The sequence below is a fragment of the Elgaria multicarinata genome, chromosome 4 (genome assembly GCF_023053635.1).
Source record: "Elgaria multicarinata webbii isolate HBS135686 ecotype San Diego chromosome 4, rElgMul1.1.pri, whole genome shotgun sequence".
In the NCBI taxonomy this organism is placed as follows: Eukaryota; Metazoa; Chordata; class Lepidosauria; order Squamata; family Anguidae; genus Elgaria; species Elgaria multicarinata.
In genome coordinates this window covers 37,433,148-37,457,957 of record NC_086174.1, presented here as the reverse complement: position 1 = coordinate 37,457,957, position 24,810 = coordinate 37,433,148, and the positions used below count along the sequence as shown (strand labels likewise).

Here is a 24,810-nt window from a genome sequence, read left to right as displayed (position 1 = left end):
ACCCAGACAAAATGAAATACATTCCCTCCCTAATTTTTTTTGCGTAGAGACTATCCTTTTTTCAGTGCAATCCTATACATTTACTCATAAGTAAGTTCCATTGAGTTTTAGGGGGTGACGGGGGTGCTTTCAGATGATTTCTGCTATCTCTTGTTTTACTATTGTTCAATTATGGATTTTATTTGTATTTTATTGCCCCAGAAATATTTATATTGAATGGTGGCACACATTTTTTAAAGCAACAAACACAACAACAACAACTAAGTAGTTGCCCCAAGCCAGTGGTGTTTTCCAGCTCACATAAACAGGTGGCCATCTCATGCTCCATCATGGATGAACCAGATCAGATGCAGCATATTGCCAGGTTGCTCACATCCTATATGTTCAAAATGAACCTGGTCTTGTGATGAACCAATCCAACAACTACAAGCCTGCACCAGCTGTAATTTGTGCTGAAGCAGTTGCACACTGCAGGCAATCAGTTGCTGTATTTTGGCTGAGAAGCAATTTTCTCTCAGGTCATGAGAATCTGAAGAAGGCTGCATTGCTTTCCACAGCATTTTATGGCTTGACTCAATTGAAATACGCACTGAATTCACCACAGGTCCAGGTCAGTTCTGCATAAGATAAACAGAATTCCCAAATCCCTGAGCACAAAAAAGCAAACAAAAACTCACCCGCTAAATCCCACCAAAAGCCTAAAGAAAAATGCACCATTTCGACCAAAATGTAAACTGCTTTTTGCTGAGTTATAGACAAGTGTTGTAGTTGGAAGCCAAGATCTCACACGTGAGTTGCCATGCCATATGAAAATGCCTTTTGCTCCCTAGTAAAAATGTAATTTCCAGTGAAAAAGTGGTTATAGCAGCCTTCCCCAACCTGGTGCCCTCCAAATTTCTTGGATCACAACTGCCATCATCCCCAGCCAGCATGGATAATGGATAACACCAGGCTGGGGGAGGCTGGACTAGGGAGAAATACTTTTCTCAGGCCAGAATGTAGCAACTGAGTGCCAGCAATCTTAGATGACAGCTGGCTGTACAGCCTTGTTGTTGTTTGATTGCTCCAGCACAAGGCTCATTCTGTTTTGAACATGCAGTGATGTGAACGATCTGGCAGTAAGCTGAATGGGGATTTCCCCTAAATTTCAGAATTCAATGTATGTTCAACAGTTGGTTGGTCAAATAACTACGGGGGGAAAAAATAATTGTCTTTGCTGATGTGATGATGATGATGATGATTGAAAAGATCTCTGAATTTAGCTGGAAAAGGCAATCCAGAATGAAAACTCTCCCTATTGGCAAACATGATTATGACATCAGCATTCTGCTTCTCTACCCATAACTGTAGATACATTAAGAGTGCAGTCCTAAGGATCACAGAATCATAGAATACTAGAGTTGGAAGGGGCCTATAAGGCCATCGAGGCCAACCCCCTGCTTAATCCACCTTAAAGCATCCCTGACAGGTGGCTGACCAGCTGCCTCTTGAATGCCTCTAGTGTGGGAGAGCCCACAACCTCCCTAGGTAACTGGTTCCATTGTCATACTGCTCTAACAGTCAGAAAGTTTTTCCTGATGTCCAGCCGGAATCTGGCTTCCTGTAACTTGAGCCCATTATTCCGTGTTCTGCACACTGGGATGTTCAAGAAGAGATCCTGGCCCTCCTCTGTGTGACAACCTTTTAAGTATTTGAAGAGTGCTATCATGTCTCCCCTCAATCTTCTCTTCTTTAGGCTAAGCATGCCCAGTTCTCTCAGTCTCTCCTCATAGGGCTTTGTTTCCAGACCCCTGATCATCCTGGTTGCCCTCCTCTGAACACACTTCAGTGTGTTGACACACACACAAAAGCCCTACAACTCCCAGCATGCCCCAGCCAGCCAAGGTGTAGGATATTTTCCCCTCTAAAGATGTATAGGATTGTGCCCTAATAGACATAACAATTCCTAAACAGATATACAACAATTAATTTAAAGTAACAATTCAGTTAATAGACCGCAATTACAACATTTATTAAAAGTATTTAATGAGCATATCACTGAATTTGTCCAATGTTAACATACAAACGAGCCAAAATATAAATTACAATAACATCTATAAGAACAAAGAGTCTTGTGATGCCTTAAAAACTAAAAAAAAACAAAAAACCCAAAACCAAAAAACCAACAAAACTTAAAATTGAATCCCCACTCCCAACTCCTCAGTATGCACTGTATAAAAACCTCAAGTTCTTGATAACACTCCATGCATCTGATAAAGTGAGCTCTAGTCTATGAAAACTTATGCCAAAATAAATGTGTTTGTCTTTAAGGTACAAAAAAGCTTGGTAATTTTTGGTGCAGCAGACTAACATGGCTGCCATCTGAACAATAATATCAATAAAACACACTATAGGAATATATAACTAGCAGCAATGCCATTTCCACTCCTCTCCATTTACGTTACCATACGAACAGCTACCTTTTCAATATTGTTTCCATACCAGTCCACTCAGATTCATGCTGAGTGTGAAGGTTGTGTGAAACAGTTTTGCCATGTGTCTGTAGTGCCCTTGGGCCAGCTGTCCTGTTTACCATGACTTCTGAATTGGCAAGTGTGATTTTGAGGGACAGGTCTGCATTCTTGGGCCTTGCTGACAACAATGTTTCTATGAGTGCAGTGAAAAGACTCTAGCAAGTGATGTAGGCCTCATCTACACCAAGCAGGATATTGCACTATGAAAGTGGTATATAAGAGGCAGGAGCCACACCAGGCAGGATATAGCACTATGAAAGCAGTATATGGTATGTGTCAGTGGGCCCCAACAGTTGTCAGTGCACTTCAATACCACTATTAAGCAGTAGTGTGGATCCTGCCTTTTATATACCACTTTCATACTGCAATATCCTGCTTGGTGTAGATGAGGCCGTAGTTTGCCTTGCAGCAACAGATATTTAACCTGATAGCTATGCTTTCTGATGGTAGTTAAGGTCCTATGTGTTTCAGTGGCTTTCAACATCTTGCAGTTGCTGGACATAATATATACCGTATATTCACTATCTGAGAGTGATGAAAAATCCCCATTTCATCTGGTTGATGTGTGGTGGAGCATCAGGTGACCATTTAAGAGTGCAACACTATGCATTTTTAGACAGAAAAAGGCCTACAACTCCCAGCATTCCCCAACAACCCATTCTGGCTGGGGCATTCTGGGAGTTGTAGGCCCTTTTTTCTGTCTAAACATGCATAGGATTGCTCCTTATGCCCACTAGAAAACAGCCCTGGCATGGGGCATCTGTTTACTCCCACTTTCTCTCTCTTAACTGTGCTTAGTTTTTGTTGCTTTAAAAATGCCTGTGCCACCCTTTGATGTAAATATTCAGGACACTGAAATACAAATACAGTCCATAATTAAATAATGATTCTAAACATAGCATAAAACAGTACAATAAAAAGGAGAGTTGAAAAACTTGCGGGGAGCAGAGAACAAAGTTCTTTTTATTATATTCTGCTCTTCCTTTAGTTTTTAGACCTCTTCAACAAGGCTCAAGCAATTTACAAGAGAAAGACATTTCTCTCGTCGGCCACGTGGGGGCGAAGAAGAATCTGAAACCGGCGAATTATACAACTCCGGCCACAGTTTATTCATTAAAGAAAAAGAGAGAGAGAGAGAGAGAGAGAGAGAAGTCCAACGTTTCACGCATGCGTAAATGACTTCCAAGACGCTTCCTCCCCTTAGCAGGCCTTGTGTGTCACGTGATAGGCCTTGCCGGGGACTTCGGTAATGCCCTGAACAAAGATGGCGGCCGCTGTGGCGAAGTTGTAGAAGCAAAAGCGGCCTTTTAAGGGTTGTTGGGAAGCGCGTGCGCCTTTTCCAACCAGGAGTGGTAACGGAGGGAGAGAGTGAAACTCCGCGTTGAGGTAAGTTGGGCGGCTGGGGTTACTCAGAGCCAATATTGTACCAAGAGTATCTCCTGGATGGTAACACGCCGTCTCCTGCCGTTACCTGTAGAGATAGGAAAACGAGTAGAGTGATAATCCAGCGGAAGCGTGACCTTGTTAGCCTGTTGCTGCAAAGCCACGAAATAGTCTTTATGGCTCCTGAAATATATTATGGCACAAGCTTTCTTGGACTAGTGTTCGTGTCATCAGATCTGATTGGAGATGGAATTTCTTGAGAGCTGCCAATAGTAAACAGCGGAGAAATTCAGGATTTTAGCGAAATTCAGGACTTAATGGAGCAAGTTCTAGGTGGTTTTAAAGTTTTATCTGCTGTTCTCTTGTTTTTATATTTTTATCATCCCTTTCCTCCAAGGAGCTCAAGCGAGGGGAGGGAAAACTACATAGTTCTCCCTCCCCTCACTTTACCTCACAACAACAGCCCTGTGAGGTAGGATAGGCTGAGAGAGACTCTGATCAGTCAGTGGGCTTCATGGCTGAGTAGAGACTCAAATCTGGGTCTCCCTCCCCCCCCCCAGTCCAGGGCCCTAAGCACTAATCAGTACATTGCCCTGAAATTTGGCATGAAAAAAGGTAGCAAAAAACGTTCTAAGTAGATAAATAATATAAAAACTTTGTTGTTTTGATACTAGACAAAGACTTTAAAAAATGTGCCCAGCATGTGTATGTAGCTATTGTTGGTTTAAAAAAAAAAATCTGTTTCATGATTCTGTTCAGTCTTATTGACTGGTTATGGTGCTGCTACTTCTGCATTTTTATACTTGTATTTATTTTTATTGGCCAGTACCCAGTACCGCTGCTGCCATCCCGCTCAGTCTGTTGCACTACTGGTCATGTAACAGAAAGCTAGCAGTTCAAAAAATAACCTCAGAAACCTCTGGATCGGAACAGGTCCTTAGAACTTCCTTCTGTGAGCTCCACTGACCTGTACCATTCTGGTAACAAGCATTTCTGCTCCATTTTGGTTTGCTTTTAGAACCACTAGCTCCTCATTGCAGTAGTGGTCTGTCTGCGGGTCTGTGGCCAGGATTGGATACTTTATTTTTAAAACATATCCAGCCCTGGGACTTTATGCCAAAGGTTGGCCTAGTTAATTTGCTCCCAACCAAAATCTAGCACCCCATTTCAAGTAGAAGCCTTGTGCTCCATTGACTTGCATGCAGATACATTGCACTTTTAGGATGCAATGATATGCATGTTTAGGCAGAAAAAAGTTCTACAACTCCAAGCATAGCATTGCACCCTAAAATACACAATTACACACACACCCCCAATACTGTCTGGATTAGAGTATGAACTCCTTTGTTTCTGGGTTTGTTTGTTTTTCCAAATCGCTATGACAGATGGCTGTCCTCCTAGGGAAATGGAGACATGGCTGTTCAGGCGATGTCCTGCTTGATGTGAGACCTGCCCAGGGTTTCCAATTTTTCCCCTTGCAGCCCTTATTGGTGGAGAAGATATGAGTGACGCTGTGTCTGAATCTTCCCTTGTCTCCTTTTGCTCTTACTCTGGAAAGGGAAGGTCAATCCAGAAGCAATGCTCCTTCCTCAGCCCTTCTCTTAGCCTTCATTCTGGGGGCTGCTGCTCACCTCACATGTTTTGTGTAGTTATGGGGCTGTGTGGTCTCTGTGGGGATAACTGCTGCTCTTTCTCAGCAGAGTTGCAGCAGTTAGTGGACTGACGGAAGCCTCCAAGGGCTAGGAAAGTATTATCTCTGGGGACTGATGCAGGAGCAGAGCAGACGGCAGCTGGGCTATGTTACTTATTCAATTTAAAATCAGTGGTTTGCTATCTTTCCTCCCTACACAGCAGTGTTATTCCCCTCTCTTGTGCAACTGAACTGAACTGCAAATAGTCTTCTACTTCCTTTTACATATGCTTATAATGACACTTGCAGCATCTTTTCTCCCTTAGTTTCTTTCTACATTTCATGCCTGTTCTTAAAGCATAAATACATATATATCTACTCTCTCTTCATAGGAATGGCTAGCTCTGATGAAGAACAGACAGATGAAAGACAACACTTCTCAGAAAAAGAAATAAGTGCTCCTCTTCCAGGAATGTATTTACCTTTACTCCCATGGTGTTTTCGCCATACCAGTAAGTTCATTGTATTGTGAATTGCTGAGTGGCATGACTGTTTTTGCTCTCTGTGTGACATGATAGAACCAGCAACAAGGAAAGCAAGCAGCAAAAGCCCTAGAGTGCATCTTTTGGTTTAGGCTTTCATCATCCTACAGTAGCGTGGGGAAAATGAGCCTCCTCTCTGAGGTTGGCCAGAGGTACTTTATTCTGAGTACAAGCAGGCTGCATGGGGAGATCTCAGACCAGCACTCCAGGAGGAGAAGGCTATCAATGGCTACTAGTCCTAATGGCTATGTGCTACCTCCAGTATCAGAGGCAGTAAGCCTGTGTGCACCAGTTGCTGGGGAACTTGGGTGGGTGGGTGCAATTGCACTAGGTCTTGCTTTGTTTGTCTCTGGTCGACAGCTGGTTGGCCATTGTGTGAACAGAGAGGTGGACTATATGTACCCTTTGTCTGATCCAGCATAGCTCTTCCTATGTTCTTATAGTGACACCATGCAGTCAAGAGAATTCTGCCATGCAAGAAAAGCGGATATTATTTATAGTCTTTCATATTAACAGGATGAGCCAACCCTGATTAGCCAGCAAAGTAGAAAAGTACAGTTGAGCAAGAGAACAAGTTTATTAGTGGTTTGCAGTTTTCTGGAAGTTTCTCGGAACATTCAGACCATTCTTACTCTTCACCTCTCACCCCCCTTTCTTTCCTCAGTCCCTTTCTCTGTTGACACATACATTGTCTGAACCACAGTTCGAGGTTTTAATTCCACAGTAGGTGGTGGTGTAACCTTTTATAGGAGACTGCTTAGAGCTGAATTCTATGTTCTGGAGAATTACATGGAATATACCCTTGTTGTCATTTCAGAATGGACTGGAGGGTGTCGTGTTTGAAGCCCCACATTCAAAACAATCTGTTCTGCTTATGGAAAAGCTAGCATATCAAGCAGGGGTTCTATTATTATATCATTTATTATATCATTCTAGTTTTTTGCTTGTAAAGCAAATTCAATTTTGCAGTCTGTTCTGATGTGGTACAGTCTGAGAGTTGGCGTTCCCTCCTGTCTTCAGGAAACTCGACTCCCAAATTTTATCTGAAGCATAAATAAGTTCTTTAGTTTGTGAGGCTTATAAAAAGCACTGCCTTCAAAAGTATATGCACGACAGGAGGGAACGCCAAGTCCCCTGTTTTTTCTGGTATATCTTTGAAGATTTATAGGAGCCAATTTTTGGTCCTATTGGATATTCATGTATTTGGGGCATACAAAAAAAGTGTTTTAAAATCTGTATAATAATCCTTTTCCCATTGGGAAATTCGACCTTGGGGTCGAAACGCATTTGGGATTATTGTTTGTTGTATGTTTGTAAATTTTATATATATGTGTTTTATTATTAAATACATTTTCTATGGACACACAATTTTATTTCATCACTTGAATTTGGCACATTGTTTCCAATCAGTTTCCTTAAACCTATTTTGTTCTTTGGATTGTTTTTGGTTTAAGGTAACACATTTTTTTTTTATCAGATTGGTGTCATAATTTCATTACGAAAATATCCATCGCAATGTCAGTGAATCAAAATGACTCTTATGTTACAGCAACTAGGTGCTGGAAGCCCACAGAATTTCAGAAGGTGAAAGAAGAATGTTTAAACTGTATACAGGATGCTCTCTTGAGGTCTCAGTGGCAGAGGGCTGCAGAACTGATGATAAGCTATCTAGAGATGTTGGAGAATACCACACTGAGAAAACAGGTTGCAGCTCATGAGGTAAGTAAACAAGCTAAGCTGGCTGGGGCATGCCGGGAGTTGTAGGACTTTTTTTCTGTCTAAGCATGCATAGGATTGTGTTCTAAAAGAGAAATCTTATGAGCTAGAAACTCAAATGCTGAACGCTGCGATGTCAGAGCCACCTGTGCATCTAGTTCCCTGTCAGGCTCTTGCGAGGAAGGTAGGAAGATTTGGCCAAGGCTCTTTTTTTTTTTTTCTTCATGCTGCACCAAATAGGTGATTTTTGCTCAGTTGGCCTCAGAGCTCATTTAACTCTTCCTCTGTGCCGGGGATGCGGGCTGAGAGGCTGTTGGACCCACCACCTTTCTCCGCACAGTGGCATGCCTCCAAATCTTCTTCCCTTCCCAAGGTCAGAGTTCTGACCTCAGGAGAGGGAGCCACTGCTGAATTTTCTGTGGAGGCTGGGAGGGGTTTGGCATGGGAGGGGGGTGTTAAATGGTTGGACCTCCGCCTCTGATTCCAGAGCTCTGTCTCCAGCCTCGGTAGGGGAGATCTGTTGCACCCTATGGACCCTAGGACACTCTCTAGGGGTCATCGGGTTGTGCTCTAATTCTAAACAGCTTAGAGATGTTGGAGAGAAGTTGAATTGGTTTCTGTGGCCTGTACTATATGGTAGAAAAACTTTTTCATTATCCAGTTAAAACGTGCCTCTTTTCTTGTCGTAAATGATAGTGTATGTTAAATGTGCACTTAAGCGGATTTTAGCAGTCACAGTTTGCTTTCTCTCCTTTGCTTTCGTTGTTCGTTCTGGCTGTGTTTTCTCCATAATAGGAGATCTGGAGAATAGGAACTGAGATTTTGCAGCAGCATCCACGCAGCAATATAGATGAGACTAACCACTTTGCTGATCGGATGAAAAATTCAAGGATAAAAAGGTATTTAAAGGTGAGGATAATTTTAAAGGTTTGAAATTTCAAATAGTTCATAACTTTTTACTTTTTTCTTTACTTTTGAGCGATCATAGAATAGTAGAGTTGGAAGGGGCCTATAAGGCCATCGAGTCCAACCCCCAGCTCAATGCAGGTATTTTTGTTATTCCTTGCAGAAATGTATCCAGGGAAACATATGGTTTCATATCTTAATTACAGAAGAGCATGTTACCTATGGCTATATTGTTATTTTCAACCATGTATGCTGGTACAATTTCTGTGATCCTGACAGTCTATTTATTTATTTATTGCATTTCTATACCGCTCAATAGCTGAAGCTTTCTGGGCGGTTAACAAGGGTTTAGATGTGCAGTTCACCGCCTTGAACTGAGTTGAATCAGCTCCCCGTACGTTAAAAAATATGCACTGTTTGTGTAATTGCACTGATCAGTCTGGAGCTCTTTATACAGGCTGAAGCTCAAAACATACATGTGCTTCCTTAGTGATTCACTTCCTTTGTTATTCTATTTTCTCACCACCATCATCACCAGCTGCTATTGCTCCTCCTCCTCTTTCTCACCATTGCTCCCTCTTGCTTGCTTGACAGGCAGAGCCAGTGAGTAAGTAGGCAGTGGCATCTTCTGCTTCTCCTTCTCACCATCAGAGTGAGAGGCAGGTGAATTGGGCTGCATTAATAGAAGTATAGCTTCCAAATCACGTGAGGTACTGGTTCCCCTCTATTCGGCCCTGGTTAGGCCTCATCTTGAGTATCGCATCAAGTTGTGGGCACCACGCTTCAAGAAGGATGCAGACAAGCTGGAGCGTGTTCAGAGGAGGGCAATGAGGATGATCAGGGGTCTGGAAACAAAGCCCTATGAGGAGAGACTGAAAGAACTGGACGTGTTTAGCCTAGATAAGAGGAAATTGAGGGGAGACATGATAGGACTCTTCAAATACTTGAAAGGTTGTCACACAGAGGAGGGCCAGGATCTCTTCTCGATCCTCCCAGAGTGCAGGACACAGACTAATGGGCTCAAGTTACAGGAAGCCAGATTCCGGCTGTACATCAGGAAAAACCTCCTGACTGTTAGAGCTGTATGACAATGGAACCAATTGCCTAGGGAGGTTGTGGGCTCTCCCACACTAGAGGCATTCATGAGGCAGCTGGACAGCTATCCGTCAGGGATGCTTTAAGGTGGATTCCTGCATTGAGCAGGGGGTTGGACTCGATGGCCTTGTAGGCCCCTTCCAACTCTACTATTCTATGATTCTATGAACAAGCAGGTTGCAATGGTTAAGGACTCCTGTTAGTGGCCCCCTACTGGGGTGAGAGCTCTTGGCAGGTGCCCAACCATGCCTGCCCTAGATGCTGGCTCTGCATTTGTACGTTTGGGCAGGTCAATCTGGTGCATCTTATACATGCCGAAGTTTCAACAACAACATCCCCACCCCACCCCCAGTGTGCTTATGTGCTTCCCCATTCATTTCACTGTGAGGGATTGTTCTGAAGGTGCATCCTTATTCTACATGCAGAGCTGCCATTTGCCACTGAAGTTAATGAGGAGGTCTGCCAGTGCAGGAGCTCTCTGTGGCCATCAGAATTTGTACTGTAGCATTGTATTTCACCTTGCTGTTGCTGAGAAGGATCGTAAACGGGCTCTTTACAAACGACTGCAGGTTTCTTTAGAGCATGCCTTCCACCTGCTGTGCAGTGGATTTCTGGAGGAGGCCTATCAGCATCTGGTCCAGGCAGAAAGCTGGCGCTACGGAGAACAAACAGTTGATTTTGAACATGAACTGAAACTCATTCAAGGCTATAGGGGGCTGTTGGACTATTATAAGTGGCTCAAAAAGAAGACTGACCTGCTGGAGCTTGGTGAGTATCTGCCTTTGGGATTACTGGTGCTGCAAGCAATGGTAAGACTTGTGGAAGACCGTGTTTTTTACATCCAGTTCTTGAAACTTAAGCTGCAGTGCTAAGCATATTTAACTAGGGATGACGTCCCACTCACCACCCTGGGACTTACTTCTGAGTGAACGTGTTTTCGATTGTGGTGTTATGACAAAGAGGAAGGCAGACTAAGAGAAGGTTAGCTCTGGCGATTATATTGTAAGGGCACAATCCTCTCTGGATGCTCATCAGCCTGTGAATTTGGAGTCTGATGGGCATCCCATGCAGAGTGGTAGGAGTGCAGATGTGATTGTCTCCTCCGCACTTCCCCCACTCTGCATTTTTGCTAGATGGGTGGTGTTTTTTTTGCCCATCTAGCAGGGCTCTGTGGAAGGGGAGGGAGTATAACTTGTATCCCCACTTCCCCAGTCACCTCCCATCTCCACCCAGAGAAAGGCCCCCTTTCCCTGCTCTCCAAGGTTGCTTTTGCGAGCTCAGAGAGGCAGGTGACACAGTTCTCTCCACACCGGCTATGAAAGGAAAGGGGCAAGGAGCTCTGATTCCTGGGTCTGAGGTTGGAGCGCTGTCTCTGACCTCGGAGCTTGGAATCTGAATTATCCTATAACACCCCACACCCCCTCAGATGCTGTCTAAGGGCCATAGGATTGCCCTCTAAGACTCTTGTTCTTTGTCATTGTACCTGTATTGCATCTTACACAAAGAACTGAGGGTTATGGCGCTCCAACTTAATGGTTTTTTCAGTAAAGAAAATGGTCCTAATAACAATAATTTCAGTCTGCTTTGCAAATAAGCTTGCTGAGACTCATTAGCCTGGGGTAAATTTAATGCTTAACCGTGAATTGTTGTCTTAAACCTGATTAAGGTCCCCAAAATACAGTGATATCATGGTTTAATTTGCCTAGTTAAATCCCATCCTCTGGAAGGAATTATAGGGAGAGACCAGTGAGACCTGCTTGTCACATTGCAAGTGTACAGGTAAGGAAGCCATGGTTGTTGGGTAGATATAGCATTTAACAATGACTAATGCAAAACACTGAATGCAAACACACTTCATAGTTTTGGCTTGTGGCCAATCTTTAACCATGGCTTAGGTATACAAAAAATAAAGGCAACTATGTTAGCCATAAGAAAAAAAATCAGAAATCCAATTCAGAGATGTCAAAAAATGTGTGAGCTTTTGAGTCCCCAAATTTCTTCACCAGGGAAGATTTACAAAAAGCAGGTTTGGGGTTGGGTGGAATAGGACGGGGAGTCTGTTTAAATCATGTAATCAGGATGGGCTTGTTTAGACAACACGCTAAGCCATGGTTAGGCAGCTAACCTATTTGCAGCAAATGGTTAGTGAGCGTGTTTAAACCGTGGTTATGTAGCCGCCAAGGTTAGGAATGGTTCACATGACACGCTAAGCCATATTGTTTAGCCCAAAATGCTTAACTACCGTGGCTTAGGATGTCATCTGAACAGGGTCGATGTCTTCTTAAGATGATGAACCAGAAAGGTTCCTTGGTTGGTGGAAAATTGAAACAGAGAGTAACTAGGCACAAATGTAACAAAGTTTGTGGTAGCAGAGCAGTCGTGTAGAAAGCAAATGTCCGTTCTGGATGAACCAAAGTAATGCTGTGTGTTTCAGCTGAAGAAACAGCTACATTGTTAGCAATTGTGATCCTTGGGCTTGGATAGTACAGTGTAAACCAGTATTGGCTCTACCATTAGGCAGAGTTGGGCAGCCACCTTAGGCAGCTGATTTAGGGTGCCAAGAAAGGGCTGCTGGCTCTAAGTTATTTAGTGTATTACTGTATTTTTACTCTCAGGGAGAGGTATTTATGGAATTTTCTGCCTTAGGTGCCAAAATTACTTGGGCAGTGTTTGGTGCTATGCACTATGACTTGAGGAAAAGCACCATGGGCTCTGTGGAGGAAAAGGCAGGTTATAAATATAAATAAATTCTGCCTCAGGCAGAAAAATACCTTGGGCTGGCATAACTTAATGATGGATGAACCTCATTATCTAGTCTGATGGTTTCTTTGGGACCAGTAAAGCTCTAGAAATAAAGAATTGGAAAAGGTGCAAAAAGGCCAGCCACAGTGATCAAGGGGCTGGAGCATCTCCCCTATCAGGAAAGGTTACAGTTTAGCTCAGGAAAAGAGAGTATGGAGAGACTTGAAAGAGGTAATAAATAAATAAATTACACATTTGTATACCTCCCAATAGCCAAAGCTTTCTGTACAAAATTATGCATGGTGTGGTGAAAGTGGATTGGGAGATATTTTCCTTCTGCTTTCACAATACTAGAACCCAGGGCCAACCCATGAAGATGGTTGTTGGGAGATTCCGGACAGATAAAAGGAAGGACGTCTTCACACAGTGCATAGGGAAACTATGGAATTCACTTCCACAAGATGAAGTGATGGCCACCAGCTTGGATGGCTTTAAAAGGGAGTTGGACAAATTCATGGAGGATAAGACTACCAATGGCTGCTAATCCTGATGGATATATATTACTTCCAGTGTCGGAGGCAATATGCTTGCGTATACCAGTTGCTGGGAAACCTGAGCAGCAGAGTACTACTGCACCCAGGTCCCAGTTGGGGGCTTTCCTCAAGCAGCTGGCTCGCTACCATGTGAACAAAATGCTGGACTTGTTCTGATCCGGTATGGCTCTTTGTATATTATGATCTTAAAATGCAGAATACAGCTCCTATGCTACGAATTTGAGATATATTTGGCAATGCCCGGAAAGCTCCTTTGGAAACTGAGACTAGTTTCCAATCATGGTACTTAACATTAGACATGGATGTCTTGTCTTTCACAGATGAAGGCAGCTATGCAGAGTCTTCTGTTCAGGAAGAAATGAAGCGTTTGTACCGGCAGGCTACAGGCAGCCTCAAGGAGATAATTAAATTCCCTGGAGTTTGGGATCCTTTTGTGATGTGTTATGTGGATGTAAGAGCACACTTTACCTATATGGCTAGCTCACCACTTTTTTAATTCTTGTCCTGAACATTGCTGACAGTTCAACATTTTATAGTGTGGTGAATATTTTCAATACACCACAGGAGTTAGAAAAACAGTCCCCTGAAAAAGTATTTAGTAAGGATAGGGTGGTCTTGGGAATTCTGTGTCAGACAATATGGTGATGGATTCTAACTTCAGTGGCTATTAAAAAAAAAGTATTCAATTCTGTGTCAGAGATCCCCAGCCTTTTTGGGCTCATAGGTACATCTGTACATTTGAGAAACTGTGTGGGCACCACCGCAAAATGACTAGTCACAAAATGGCTGTTGGTGGGGCTAGCTGGTCCCAAGGGACATGTACTCTTTCAATAGCTACATAGTTTGGGAGTTTGATCCTCATCAAGCAATACATATATGCCTTTAATGTATCCAGACATTTGTTCCACCTGGCTTTTGCTTGAGGTATAATCTAAAGGTGTTAATTCTGACCCATTGTCTGAATTTCCTGACTGCTGAATTACTTGTTTTCGATGAAAACTTTCTTTTGCTATGTTCATTGTGTTGCAAAAGGCTGAGTACCTGAAGGTGAAAATGTGGTCTACAGCTTTAAATCGGTTACGTATTTTATTCCTTCAGATGCTGGAACACTATGAGAAGTATGAAGAAGCAAGAGAAGTTCTAAGTGAATATGCATATAATTCCAAATTTCCAGCCAATCCTAATGCTCATGTCTTCTTCTATCAGTTCCTAAAGAGAAGGCGTGAATCAAGAAAAACGCAGATTTCTGCACTCCAGGTGTGAGTTCTAGGTCTGCCTTAATGGTTGCTGTAAATTCTCCAAATCCAGCCTGTCAATTTCAGGAATGTTGCCATATTTTGTCTAGGTGGTGTTATGTGTGTTGTTGTTATTATATTTCATTTCTATACCGCCCAATAGCTGAAGCTCTCTGGGCCGTTTACAACAGTTCATAACACAATACTACATAAAAATACAGCATAAAAATTTACATCTTTATTTATTTTATTAAGCATTTGTAGCCCACCCTATATCACAAGGATCTCAGGCCGGCGTACAGATAAACTAATACAAACAATATAAAACAATAAATATACACAGCTAAAAACAAATCAAACCATTAATAAGCTAAAACCGGTATAGAATTTAAAACAGTAAAACCAATTTAAAACTGTGTATAGGCTTGGTGAATTTAGCCATCAAAAGCTTTGTTAAAAAGCCATGTCTTCACTTGGCGACGAAATGAAGCCAGTGCTAACGCCAGTCGAGCCTCCAAGGGGAGGGCATTCCACAGCCGGGGTGCCACAACAGAGAAAGCCCTCTCCCATGTCCCATCATAGCGTATATATTGTGTTGGTGGGATGCAGAGGAGGGCTACTCCAACAGAGCTCAAATCTCAGGCAGGCATATATAGGGAGAGGCGCGCCCTCAAGTATCGATTACAATTTTAAAAATAATAATTTATTTCTTACCCGCCGCTCCGATTGGATCGAGGCGGGGAACAACAATAAAATACATAATAGAATCATAGAATAGTAGAGTTGGAAGGGAGCCATCGAGTCCAACCCCCTGCTCAATGCAGGAATCCACCCTAAAGCATACCTGATTAAATACTCAATTAAAACATAATATACATTGCTAAAAACATCTTAAAATTCCATTGGATAGGTCTGCCGGAAGAGATCAGTCTTGACAGCCTTCTTGAATGCTAAAAGACTGTCAAGCTGACGAGTCTCCTCCAGCAGGCTATTCCACAGTCTGGGAGCAGAAGAAGAGAAGGTCCTCTGGGTTATGGTTGTCAGTCTAGTCTTTGCTGACTGAAGTAGATTCTTCCCAGAGGACCTAAGTGTGCGGGCCTGATTGTACGGGAGAAGGCGATCCCGCAGGTAGCCTGGACCCAAACCATGTAGGGCTTTAAAGGTGATAACCAACACTTTATACTTTGCCCGGAAACTAGGACTTGTGTGATGTGGTCACCCCTAGATGTTCCAGTGACCATTTTTTAAAAAACAGACAGCTGAAAACAGTTTTAATAAAATACTAGACCTATTTAGATTGATGGCATAAATAACCCATCATATGCCTGGGAGTGGAGGGCAGTTCTAACCTGTTGCTGAAAAGATGACAGTGTTGGTGCCAGGCGGGCCTGAGTGAGGAGCTTATTCCATAGTTGGGGGGTGGGAGGGGCACCACTGAGATGGCGCTCTCTCACCACCTTCCAAGGCTTCCTCAGAGGAAGGTCTCAGATGTTAATAATAGTGTCTGGGTATGTTCAGGCTGGGAGAGGCGTTCCATCAGGTATTGCTGTCCTGAGCTGTGTATTGCTTTAAAGGTTAAAACTAGCATCTTGAATCGGGCTTGGAGACATATAGGCAGCCAATGCAGGCAGGCCCGAATTGGTTGTGTGTGGTCAGACCTTCTGGGCCCAGTTAGTAATCTGGCTATCACATTTTGCACAAGCTGCAGCTTCTGAACAGTCTTCAATGGCTGGCCCATGTAGAGTGCATTGGTGTAATCTAACTTGGAGAGAACAATTGCTTCAGTTAATGCCAGTGTTTTTCTCAGTAAACAACAAAATGCACAAGTAAAATGTGTTTACTAGACAGGTTTTTTTATATACCACATTTTCCAAACCTAGGAAGTTTAAGTGCATTAATAGCACAATAGCCATAATATGTGTCTGGGAAATCTGAGTGTAATGCCAGTGGTTTCCTGCAGTAATCAGAATATGAGTTGTCCTGCCTTCAATTTCCATTCACGAAATGAATCCCATTGATTTCTGACAAATAGGTCTTGAACATGTCTCTGGAAAAAGGTTATCTTGTAGCTATATATTTGTCATTTCTATTCTTGCTAAGTATTTCTTCTCAATTCTTCTTGACATCTTTTTGTCTCGCTCTCCCTGGAACAACAAACTTGTTAATAGTCTCACAGAAATGGGAGCCTTTTACACCTATGTAAACTTTGACTGTGAAGTATCCTGTCCTCTGATATAGCTAACTGTGGCACAAGCCTCTGCTAATAATTCTTCCATTGAGATGAGTGGGGTGTAAAAGTGCATAACTTTATTCCCCCAAGTATTTATCCAAGTAGGTTAACATCTGTCCATCTCTTCCTAGGTCTTGCATGAGCTTGTTCCTTCTCATGAACTGATGTTGGAATTTTACATCATGCTTAAAAAGTCAAGTAAGTCCTTTTAACTACACCCCAGTTATAGAGTAGAGGAGGAAAGGAAACTTGGGCATAATTACACAAAACAAAGACACTTGTCTGATGTAGATAAAAGGTTAGCGTCAGTGACAAAGAGAGCTTATTGCCAGCTCTGCAAGCTGTGACCCTGTATGGGGAAGGCAAGCCTGGCTTCAGTTACACACACCTTGGTTACAGCCAAAATAAACTGCTGTAACGCGTTCGACTCTCCTGCTTTGACTGCAGCAGACTCGGAGTGCAAGGCTAACACAGAAGCAACGCAATGCAGCCAGCATGCGTTCAGGCATACAGGTTTCTATCCAATTGGGTTCAAACTTAAGACAGGAGTGGTCTAAATTACAAGCAGAGGTCAAAAACATAACCAGTTAGATACATTATACAGCCCAGAGGCAAAGTCAATGGCAAGTCCAAAGGCCAATACCACAGAGCATCAATCACAGGGCACAGGAGCTGGAAGAGCAGTGTTGTTCCAACACTGGCTGCTAGGTCTACAGTGAAAGCTTTTAACTCCAAAGCCTGCTGAGCCCCACCCATAGCTCAGTTGCAGTAATCAGAGCTCCCTGTTCAGAGCCCTACTCCTGAGGAGTCATTTTCTCCCGAGGAGACCTTCTCTGCAAGAAGGACTTCTCACAGGGGCCCTACTGCCCTGTTGCTTGAGGAGACAACATTCCTTTGGGCCCTCAGAGGCAGAATCCCTCCTCCTGACAGGGGTGGACCTGCAATCTTCACCCCAGGGGACCAGGCTCTTGCTGGTCTGGTGGCAGTAGCTGATCTGGCGTGCTCTGGGGCTCCAGCTCCTTCTCTGAGGAGGACTCCTCCAGTGCATAGAGCTAGGGCTGCATTTTTAAGATTGAAAAAGAGTCCATGCATTATATCTAAACTACTCTCAGCTGAGGATAGCTTAGTTACCCCTATCATCCCGCTTGACAGGAAGGAGAATTTTAGCACCCATCTGGTGCAAATGTGTTGCAAAGTGGGCCTTGGTGCTTGCTAATTCATTTGCAATGTCTTCACGAGATCTGTTTTAATTGCAGAAAAAAAGAAAAACCACAAACTACGGCTGCAAGTCATTTTTGCAGCCTTGGACTTCCCTGACTGGAAGGAAAACACAAAAGCTTGGAGCTGTTTGGCAAAGCAGATTGTAGAAATACTGCAGAAGTAAGTCGTAAAGTACCCAATCAGCTGCCGTGTGATATAGCTCTTGCTAGATTGTACAACTTCAGACTGCAGGTGGAGAACTGTATGTTTGATTGTGCCCTCATGCAAAAAACCCTTCTCAAATTGAAAAGCTATTATGTCAGGAGAAGGTTCTAGTTCCTTGCTCCGACCATCAAAAGTGTGCCCTCACCTTTTTAGTGGGAGATCACTTTAGAGTTCTTTTTAAAAAAGAAGTCCAACTAGTTTTTATTTTATAGTAGCTGTTGGTTTACTTACCGTATTTCTTCGATTGTAAGACGCCATCGATTGTAAGACGCACACTAATTTCAGTACCACCAACGGAAAAAGAACCTTAAGACACACCAGCGATTCTAAGACGCACCCCGTTCTTAGAGATGTTTATATGGGGGGAAAAGTGTGTCTTAGAATTGAAAAAATACGGTATTCTTAATGTTATCCAGCCTTGCAAGTAAGATAATGAAAGTTACTAGTCTAGAAAATTTAGTAGCCTTCCTACTGAGAGATGACATGAGAGAGAGAGATAACATAGGGTGACCATATGAAAAGGAGGACAGGGCTCCTGTATCTTTAACAGTTGCATTGAAAAGGGAATTTCAGCAGGTGATTTGTATATATGGAGAACCTGGTGAAATTCCCTCTTCATCACAACAGTTAAAGCTGCAGGAGCCCTGCCCTCTTCTAAATCTGGTCACTCTAGTATAGCTCCTGCATCTTTAACTTGTGAGGATACATTGGAGAGGGGGAAGATCATGTGCACCACCTTGGGTTCCTTAGAGGAAAAGGCTGGATATAAATATAATAAATACATATCAGAGTTTCCTTTCAAAGATAAGGCCCACATTTTAAGAGCACAGCCAATCCCCTTCAGTTGCTATAAGAGCTTCCTGGGTCTTGGTGGTGCAAAAAGTGTACAAACAGCTTCGGCATAAAAGTATTGGCAAGAGTTCAATCAAGAGTGAATTAATCATGCTCAGTAGTGATGGTAACGTCTTAGCTTTTTTCTTAAAGGGCTAGATTCATGCTGAATGTCTGGAATTCTGACTCCTTAGTTGGTCACCTATAAACAATTGCTAGCAGCCAGCAGACTATTGCTGCAGAATAATACCCTGTTTTTATGTTTAGGCGTTTTAAATAGTGGATGGTATCACCCCCTCTCCATGCCCCATCCTCTTTTCCTACTGTTTTACAACACTCCTGGTCACTTTAACATGTTGCTCACCTTTAGCACTTGTTTCAAAGCATATTCTGTGCCAGCTGCAAGAGCTTGAATACAACTGCATGGCACACCTTGGAATAGCACAGTTTTCTGCAAATACAGAATGAAGCTGCAAGCAGCCAGACCCAGGCAGCCTAGCAGAGGCTAGGATAAAGGAATGCATGTGGTCTTAGCTACCTCTGCAATGTTCTGGTCAAGTACAGAATTCTCCTGCCAACATCCAAGATTTGGGTCTCTACCTTGTTTTCTCTTTCTTTTTGTTCTCTCCCCAACCCCGCCCAGCTCTGGTAAGCAACTTGACTGGCTCAAGAAGGAGTGGGATGCCCGAAAGGACTGGTGGCCAGCCTTCCATTTCAGCGTTTATTTGGCAAAAAGAAACTGGCAGGAAAGTGAAAAACTTGTTTGTGAAAAATTACTTGTGGCTGGAATACTGCTGGGAAAAGGTAATCCCCCTCTCCTCCGCCAGAAATGTTCTTCTCCTGTACATAGACGATGATGATATCATCATCTTCATCCTGGAAATAATATATAGCCATCGTAACTAGTAGCCACTGATAGCCTTACCTTCCATGAATTAGTCTACTTGCCTTTTAAAGGCATCTAAGTTGGTGGCCATCACCACATCTTAAGGGATAGTTAATAGTTTAACTTTATCACAATAGTGCTTTCTTCTGCATGCGCCATGCTTAGCGCTTCTGCCCTATCCCACCCGGACAGCTAATGGAGACCTTTAACTAGGCAGACTGGCAACTCCAGATACCTCCAAAGCTTCTGTGAGATGGTTTTAGATATTAAAGTCCCTTTATTTCCCCCCCAAATTGCCTTCTAATCCTACTTCTTCCAGATGTAGGATTACCTTGTTATATTTACTTGCTTCCTGTTGTTATAACATGACTATACTGAAATGTAAGTATCCTTTTAATCTTGTTAAACATTGAGGCTTGCACACTGTGGAGTGCTTTGGGCATGTTCAGTGGGATTTCCCTCCCCCAACAAACAGCTGGACTTCATGCCATATCACAAGATGTTTTTTAAAGTCTGCAGTTTGCCAAAAAGCATGGGGTGGGGTGGGAGAGCTCAAGTAACTCAGCCTAAAGCCCCCTTGCACATGCAGAACTAATGGCAGAATTATTTAAATCCCAGCCACCAGATGTCCAAAGAGCCACGCCGTATGTTGTCATGGGCTTCCTGAGAAAGTATCGATATCATTTGGGAGCTAAGCGCACTGCTACACTACAAAGCCAAGCCAGGCTAAGAAAGCTGGGAACTGCAATTTTGTGGAATTTCTGAGATTTCTCAGAGAGTGAGTGAGAGATTTCTCAGAAAGTGCGCAATACATTTTCTAGGATTCATTGTGGGAAGCTATGATAGCAACTCGTTCACTTTGTGAAATAGATAGAGCCTTGGTTATTTCTTCTCCGAGGTTAAGCATGGTAAACTACTGTGTGCATGTCTTCTGATGACACTTAATAGGACATAGCTTTCCTGAATAAGGATTAGAATCCTGTCTTCGTGCAACCAAATACATTGGAGGTTCCAACCAGTAGACACTTAAATCAGTGAAACAAAGTCTGAGAGAAAGAGCCAAGGGAGGTTTCCCTTTTGTATAAGAACATGAATATGAATCCAGTTTGTGGGCTTATTGTGCTCAGTAGAGCCTTCCTTCTGTCACATTTTCTCCTTTTTAATTTTAATACATTTCCCAATAATTCTAATGCCATTTCGTGTTTGTGTTTGTCTAGATTGCAAATACTTTAAATATATCACAAAAGAGCACTATAAAGCCAAGAAGAAAAAGTTCAAAGCGCTGAAAATGTTTGTAAAAGAACACAGCTGGGTCGCTCTGAGGTTGTCTGCTTGATATTTGACTACTTCAGAGGCCAAACGTTGTCTTTTAAAGAAAACTGTACAAGATTATTTTTCCAGTTTGTATAAATTTCAGTTTGTGTACAGATCTCCCCTGCAAATAATTACTTCAATGCAGAAACCTTGTACATGAATGGCAACTTTTTTGTTTGTTACGGAATTCCTGTTTGATAATAAATCTGTTTGAAGGAATGCATTGTGCCATTTTGAATTAATTGCTAGAATAAAACTTCAGGCTTGAAGCTTTTACACAAAACAGGTTTTCCTCATATTTCAAACCCTTCATATTAACAATTCAAATATGTTCCTGAACAGAGTCTGTATGTATTAGGTGGGCATAAATGATGTATTATATAGATATGCTATGAATACCATCTGCATCCTGCAAGCATAGATATAGAATTGGTTGTCCCTAGAAGGTCCCCCTCCATCATGCAATAATGGTTAACAAGTGAGGAGGACGGCACACACTGGTCCATTCTATGCCATGAAGGACTTGCCATGTTTTTAAACTTGCATGCTTGCTGATCTCAACACCAAGCTTGTTCTCCTTCTGCATGCAGAGTTGTGGAGGAGGAGGAGGAAGAGACTGTTGCATCTTCATAAGAGTTGTGGTTTGGCATACTGGCTGGTAATGAGGTGGAAGATACAATGTCCTATTTTTAGACTTTTCTAGCTATCAGAATGACTGAACGTTAGTGCTTGATCTATCATGGAAGTATCTTAATATTGATACCCCTGTCAGTAAATCAAGCACAAGAAGGCTTCTTACATGGCTTGGGACTGCAATACCTGATGGAACGCCTCTCCCAACCTGAACATACCTGGGCACTATGATCAACACCTGCCCCCCTTCAAGGGAGGCTCAGAAAGTGGCAACAACGGAGAGGGCCTTCTCAGTGGTGGCCCCCCGCAATGAATGAGCTCCCTGCTGAGGTCTGCTTGGTGCAAATACAGTCGTTTTTTTTGGTGCCAGGTAAAGACCACTCTACCCCTGGACATTCAATGTTATATGGTGAGGCATCTCTGTCTGCCACTTTAGAACAGGTCTATTAGGAAAAACATTTTTTCTTTTTAGCCGTTCACATTGTTTTAATTTTTCTATGTTAAAATTTTTAGACTATCTTTTTTTATTATGCTGTATTTTGTATTTTTACCAATTGTAAACCATCCAGAGAATTTCAGCTACGATATACAAATGAAATAAATAAAATTAATTCTTAGATAAGGAGTGGGCAACCTACAGCCTGCATGGGCCCTCTGCTGCTCTCCCTGTGGCCTAGGAATCCCACCACTTTCCCCCATAGCCTGGCTAATCAGTTGGGCTGAAGGTCAAGACCCCCTGTTCTGGCACCACTATTAAAACTGCTAGGACAGCGTGCTTGATCAGGACCACTAGGGGAAAGGATTTAACACACACATCCTCCAGCAATCTCTGAGAGGGTTGCTCTTGCACTAAAGGCTTGCTTGTGGGTTACCCACTGTGTGGGTCGAATGCCCAACTAAATGGACCCTGGGATTGATCCAGCAAGGCTCCTCTTATGTTCTTATGGGTGGGAGAGGCTTTAGCCTCCCCACCTCCCATTGTAAGTAATCCCATCTCAGCAGGCATGGAGGAGAGGGTTAAACCTCCCTGTTTGCATGCATGCACACAAATACACAGCCAAACCTACCTCACAGGGTTCCTGGGAGGATAAAATGGAGAGAAGGTTCCTTGCAGGAGGAAAATGGTGGCATATAAATGAAACAAAATAAATAGCAACTATTAAATATTGAAAAGCTGTGGGGAGACCAAGATTGGATTTTTTTTCCCAATAGAAGAGCCTGAGAGGTCAGTTCTGGTAATGAACAACAAAATCCTGGGCTGAATATATGCTCAGAGGTACCATTTACCTTTCTTTAATTCTAAGTGTCGGTCTCCCTACTATGCAAACACTTGGCTACAGTTGTTAGATCTTAGGAATCTAGTTAAAACACAAAGTAGACCCCAAAAGCCTGAAGGTTGCTTACTCCTATACTAGATGAGATACTTTTAAATTTATTTAATTTCTATACTGCCCAATAGCTGGAGCTTTTTTAGCCCATCTAGCAAAAAATCAAAGAATGGAGGGTGGAGAAGCAAAGATTGCCTCTGCTCCTCCTCCTTCAGTCAGCAGGGCTTAGGAATCTCAGAAGCCTCTGAGTTCGGGGGGTTCTGAGCAGCAAGAAGGACTGTGCCCTAGAGGTATAAAAGCAATCCACTCATCATCCTGCACTTGGCAAAGCAGTATCAGGAAAGATAGGTTGTACATGCAGGCCAGGGGGCTAGGTAGTCCATGAGTGGTTCAAACTGTGCCTGGACAAATAGTTCCCCAAATTGAGGAGTCAGGGCACAGCGTCTTAGAACCTTGGGTCACTTGACATCTGCTGGGGCGGCAGTTGCAATATCACCACCTGTCCATCTGCAGTGGTGGTGCTGCAGCACAGCAGAGGGAAGGCAGAAGCTCCTTCCTTCGTCTAGCAAACGGCCATGGTAGCACAGGGATCGAGGCTCCTGGGTACCGCTGTTTGAGTCCCGGGTTCAAGACCCCAGTGCTCATCACTGAGCTGAGATGCCTAGGCAAAAATTAAACAATATGTAAGATTGTGCTGCCTTCCCTGTTGGAGATGAAATGCTATGCATGTTGAGACAGAAAAAGGTCCTACAACTCCTACATTCCACAGCCAGTATGAGGAATGCTGGGAGTTGTTGTAGGACTATTGTTTTCTGTCTGAACATACATAGGATTGTCCTCTTAAGATCCCTTGAAGAGGGCTCTGTCCCTTACTTATTCCTGTCTGTACCCCATAAGTGCTATTATATACTGTAATTTGGGGGAATGTGGTATGTTTTTTCTTTTAATCAGGGTTGGCAGTGTGTGTTTTGGTCTAGCATATCAGGAGCGTAAAGCGTGGAATGGCAGGGTTGGGGGAGAAGAGAAAGGCTAACTATGTGCTTCACAACTGAAGTAATAGACGTAGCTGCCTAAAAAGGGGGGTGGTCCATAGCACCATTAAGGCCGGGGTCTTAACTTATGGTTAGCTTTCTGCACCACCAGAGTCAATGCATGTTCAAAATAATTAATGTTATTTTGAATATTCCCTTGTTTTGATTTGTGGGTCAGAGGGGGGAGCAGAAATATTTCCTGGAAAAAAAAACTTAAATTGGCACCATGTTCACCTTTCCTTTCACCCTATTTGCATCCCTGTGTGTGCGCACTCCAAGTTGACAAAATAGTTTCAACAAGATGAAGGAAATTATAAAATGCGGAGAATTAATGCCCCACTTTACAGATTTGCTGAGTAGCCTCTGGCAAACCACTTCAGAGGCCCCAGTTCCTAGAGTGCCAAAAAAGGGGGGAGGGGGGAAAGGAATTTTGTGGTGCTCTATGATATTATTATTACTGTGAGGATGAATGTATTAAATTATTGTGAGTCCATAGCTGTTGCGGTGTGAAGCATATTGCTCTAAAGTGCCAATGATCAAAACCCCATTTTCATGTCCACATGCTATGATTAGGTGTGTGGGTGTTGTGGTGGTGGTGGTGAATCCTACTTTAGGACTCCCCCCCCCACCAGCCCTTACACAATTCTATTTCTTTAGAATTTGATCTCGGTTTGACTGAGCTCAAGTCAATTAGGGTGAGTACGTAATGGATGAAAATGATTCATCTTCACAGCTCTTTTGCTGAGCTTTGGAATCCTGAGCTTTGTGAATGGGAAAAGTAACCTTTTCCTATAGCTGCTCACAAGGTATTATAGA

The 24,810-nt window shown here is 42.9% G+C and overlaps 1 protein-coding gene across 2 annotated transcripts; it reads left to right on the top strand.

Moving 5' to 3' along the window:
* Positions 1 to 3,757: 3,757 nt before the first annotated feature.
* On the top strand, positions 3,758 to 21,221 carry TAF1A (TATA-box binding protein associated factor, RNA polymerase I subunit A). Of its 2 annotated transcripts, none has more exons than XM_063124096.1 (11): positions 3,758 to 3,899; positions 5,919 to 6,038; positions 7,618 to 7,787; positions 8,580 to 8,693; positions 10,355 to 10,553; positions 13,402 to 13,532; positions 14,180 to 14,338; positions 16,678 to 16,744; positions 17,803 to 17,926; positions 19,446 to 19,606; positions 20,906 to 21,221. In XM_063124096.1, exons 2-11 carry the CDS (start codon positions 5,921 to 5,923, stop codon positions 21,022 to 21,024), a joined length of 1,362 nt encoding a protein of 453 aa, XP_062980166.1. In that variant the 5' UTR covers positions 3,758 to 3,899; positions 5,919 to 5,920; the 3' UTR covers positions 21,025 to 21,221. The 2 variants fall into 2 exon arrangements, with proteins under 2 accessions (XP_062980166.1, XP_062980167.1); XM_063124097.1 differs by lacking the exon at positions 3,758 to 3,899 and adding an exon at positions 4,765 to 4,876.
* The last annotated feature ends 3,589 nt before the right edge of the window (positions 21,222 to 24,810 follow it).

What these genes read in the sequence shown, in the direction of transcription:
- TAF1A (XM_063124096.1), top strand. Translation starts at nt 5,921, where the DNA reads ATGGCTAGCTCTGATGAAGAACAGACAGATGAAAGACAACACTTCTCA. An exon ending in GGATAAAAAGGTATTTAAAG is followed by an intron (nt 8,694 to 10,354) that starts GTGAGGATAATT and finishes AAACGACTGCAG; the next exon opens with GTTTCTTTAGAGCATGCCTT. An exon ending in ATTGTAGAAATACTGCAGAA is followed by an intron (nt 17,927 to 19,445) that starts GTAAGTCGTAAA and finishes AACCCCGCCCAG; the next exon opens with CTCTGGTAAGCAACTTGACT.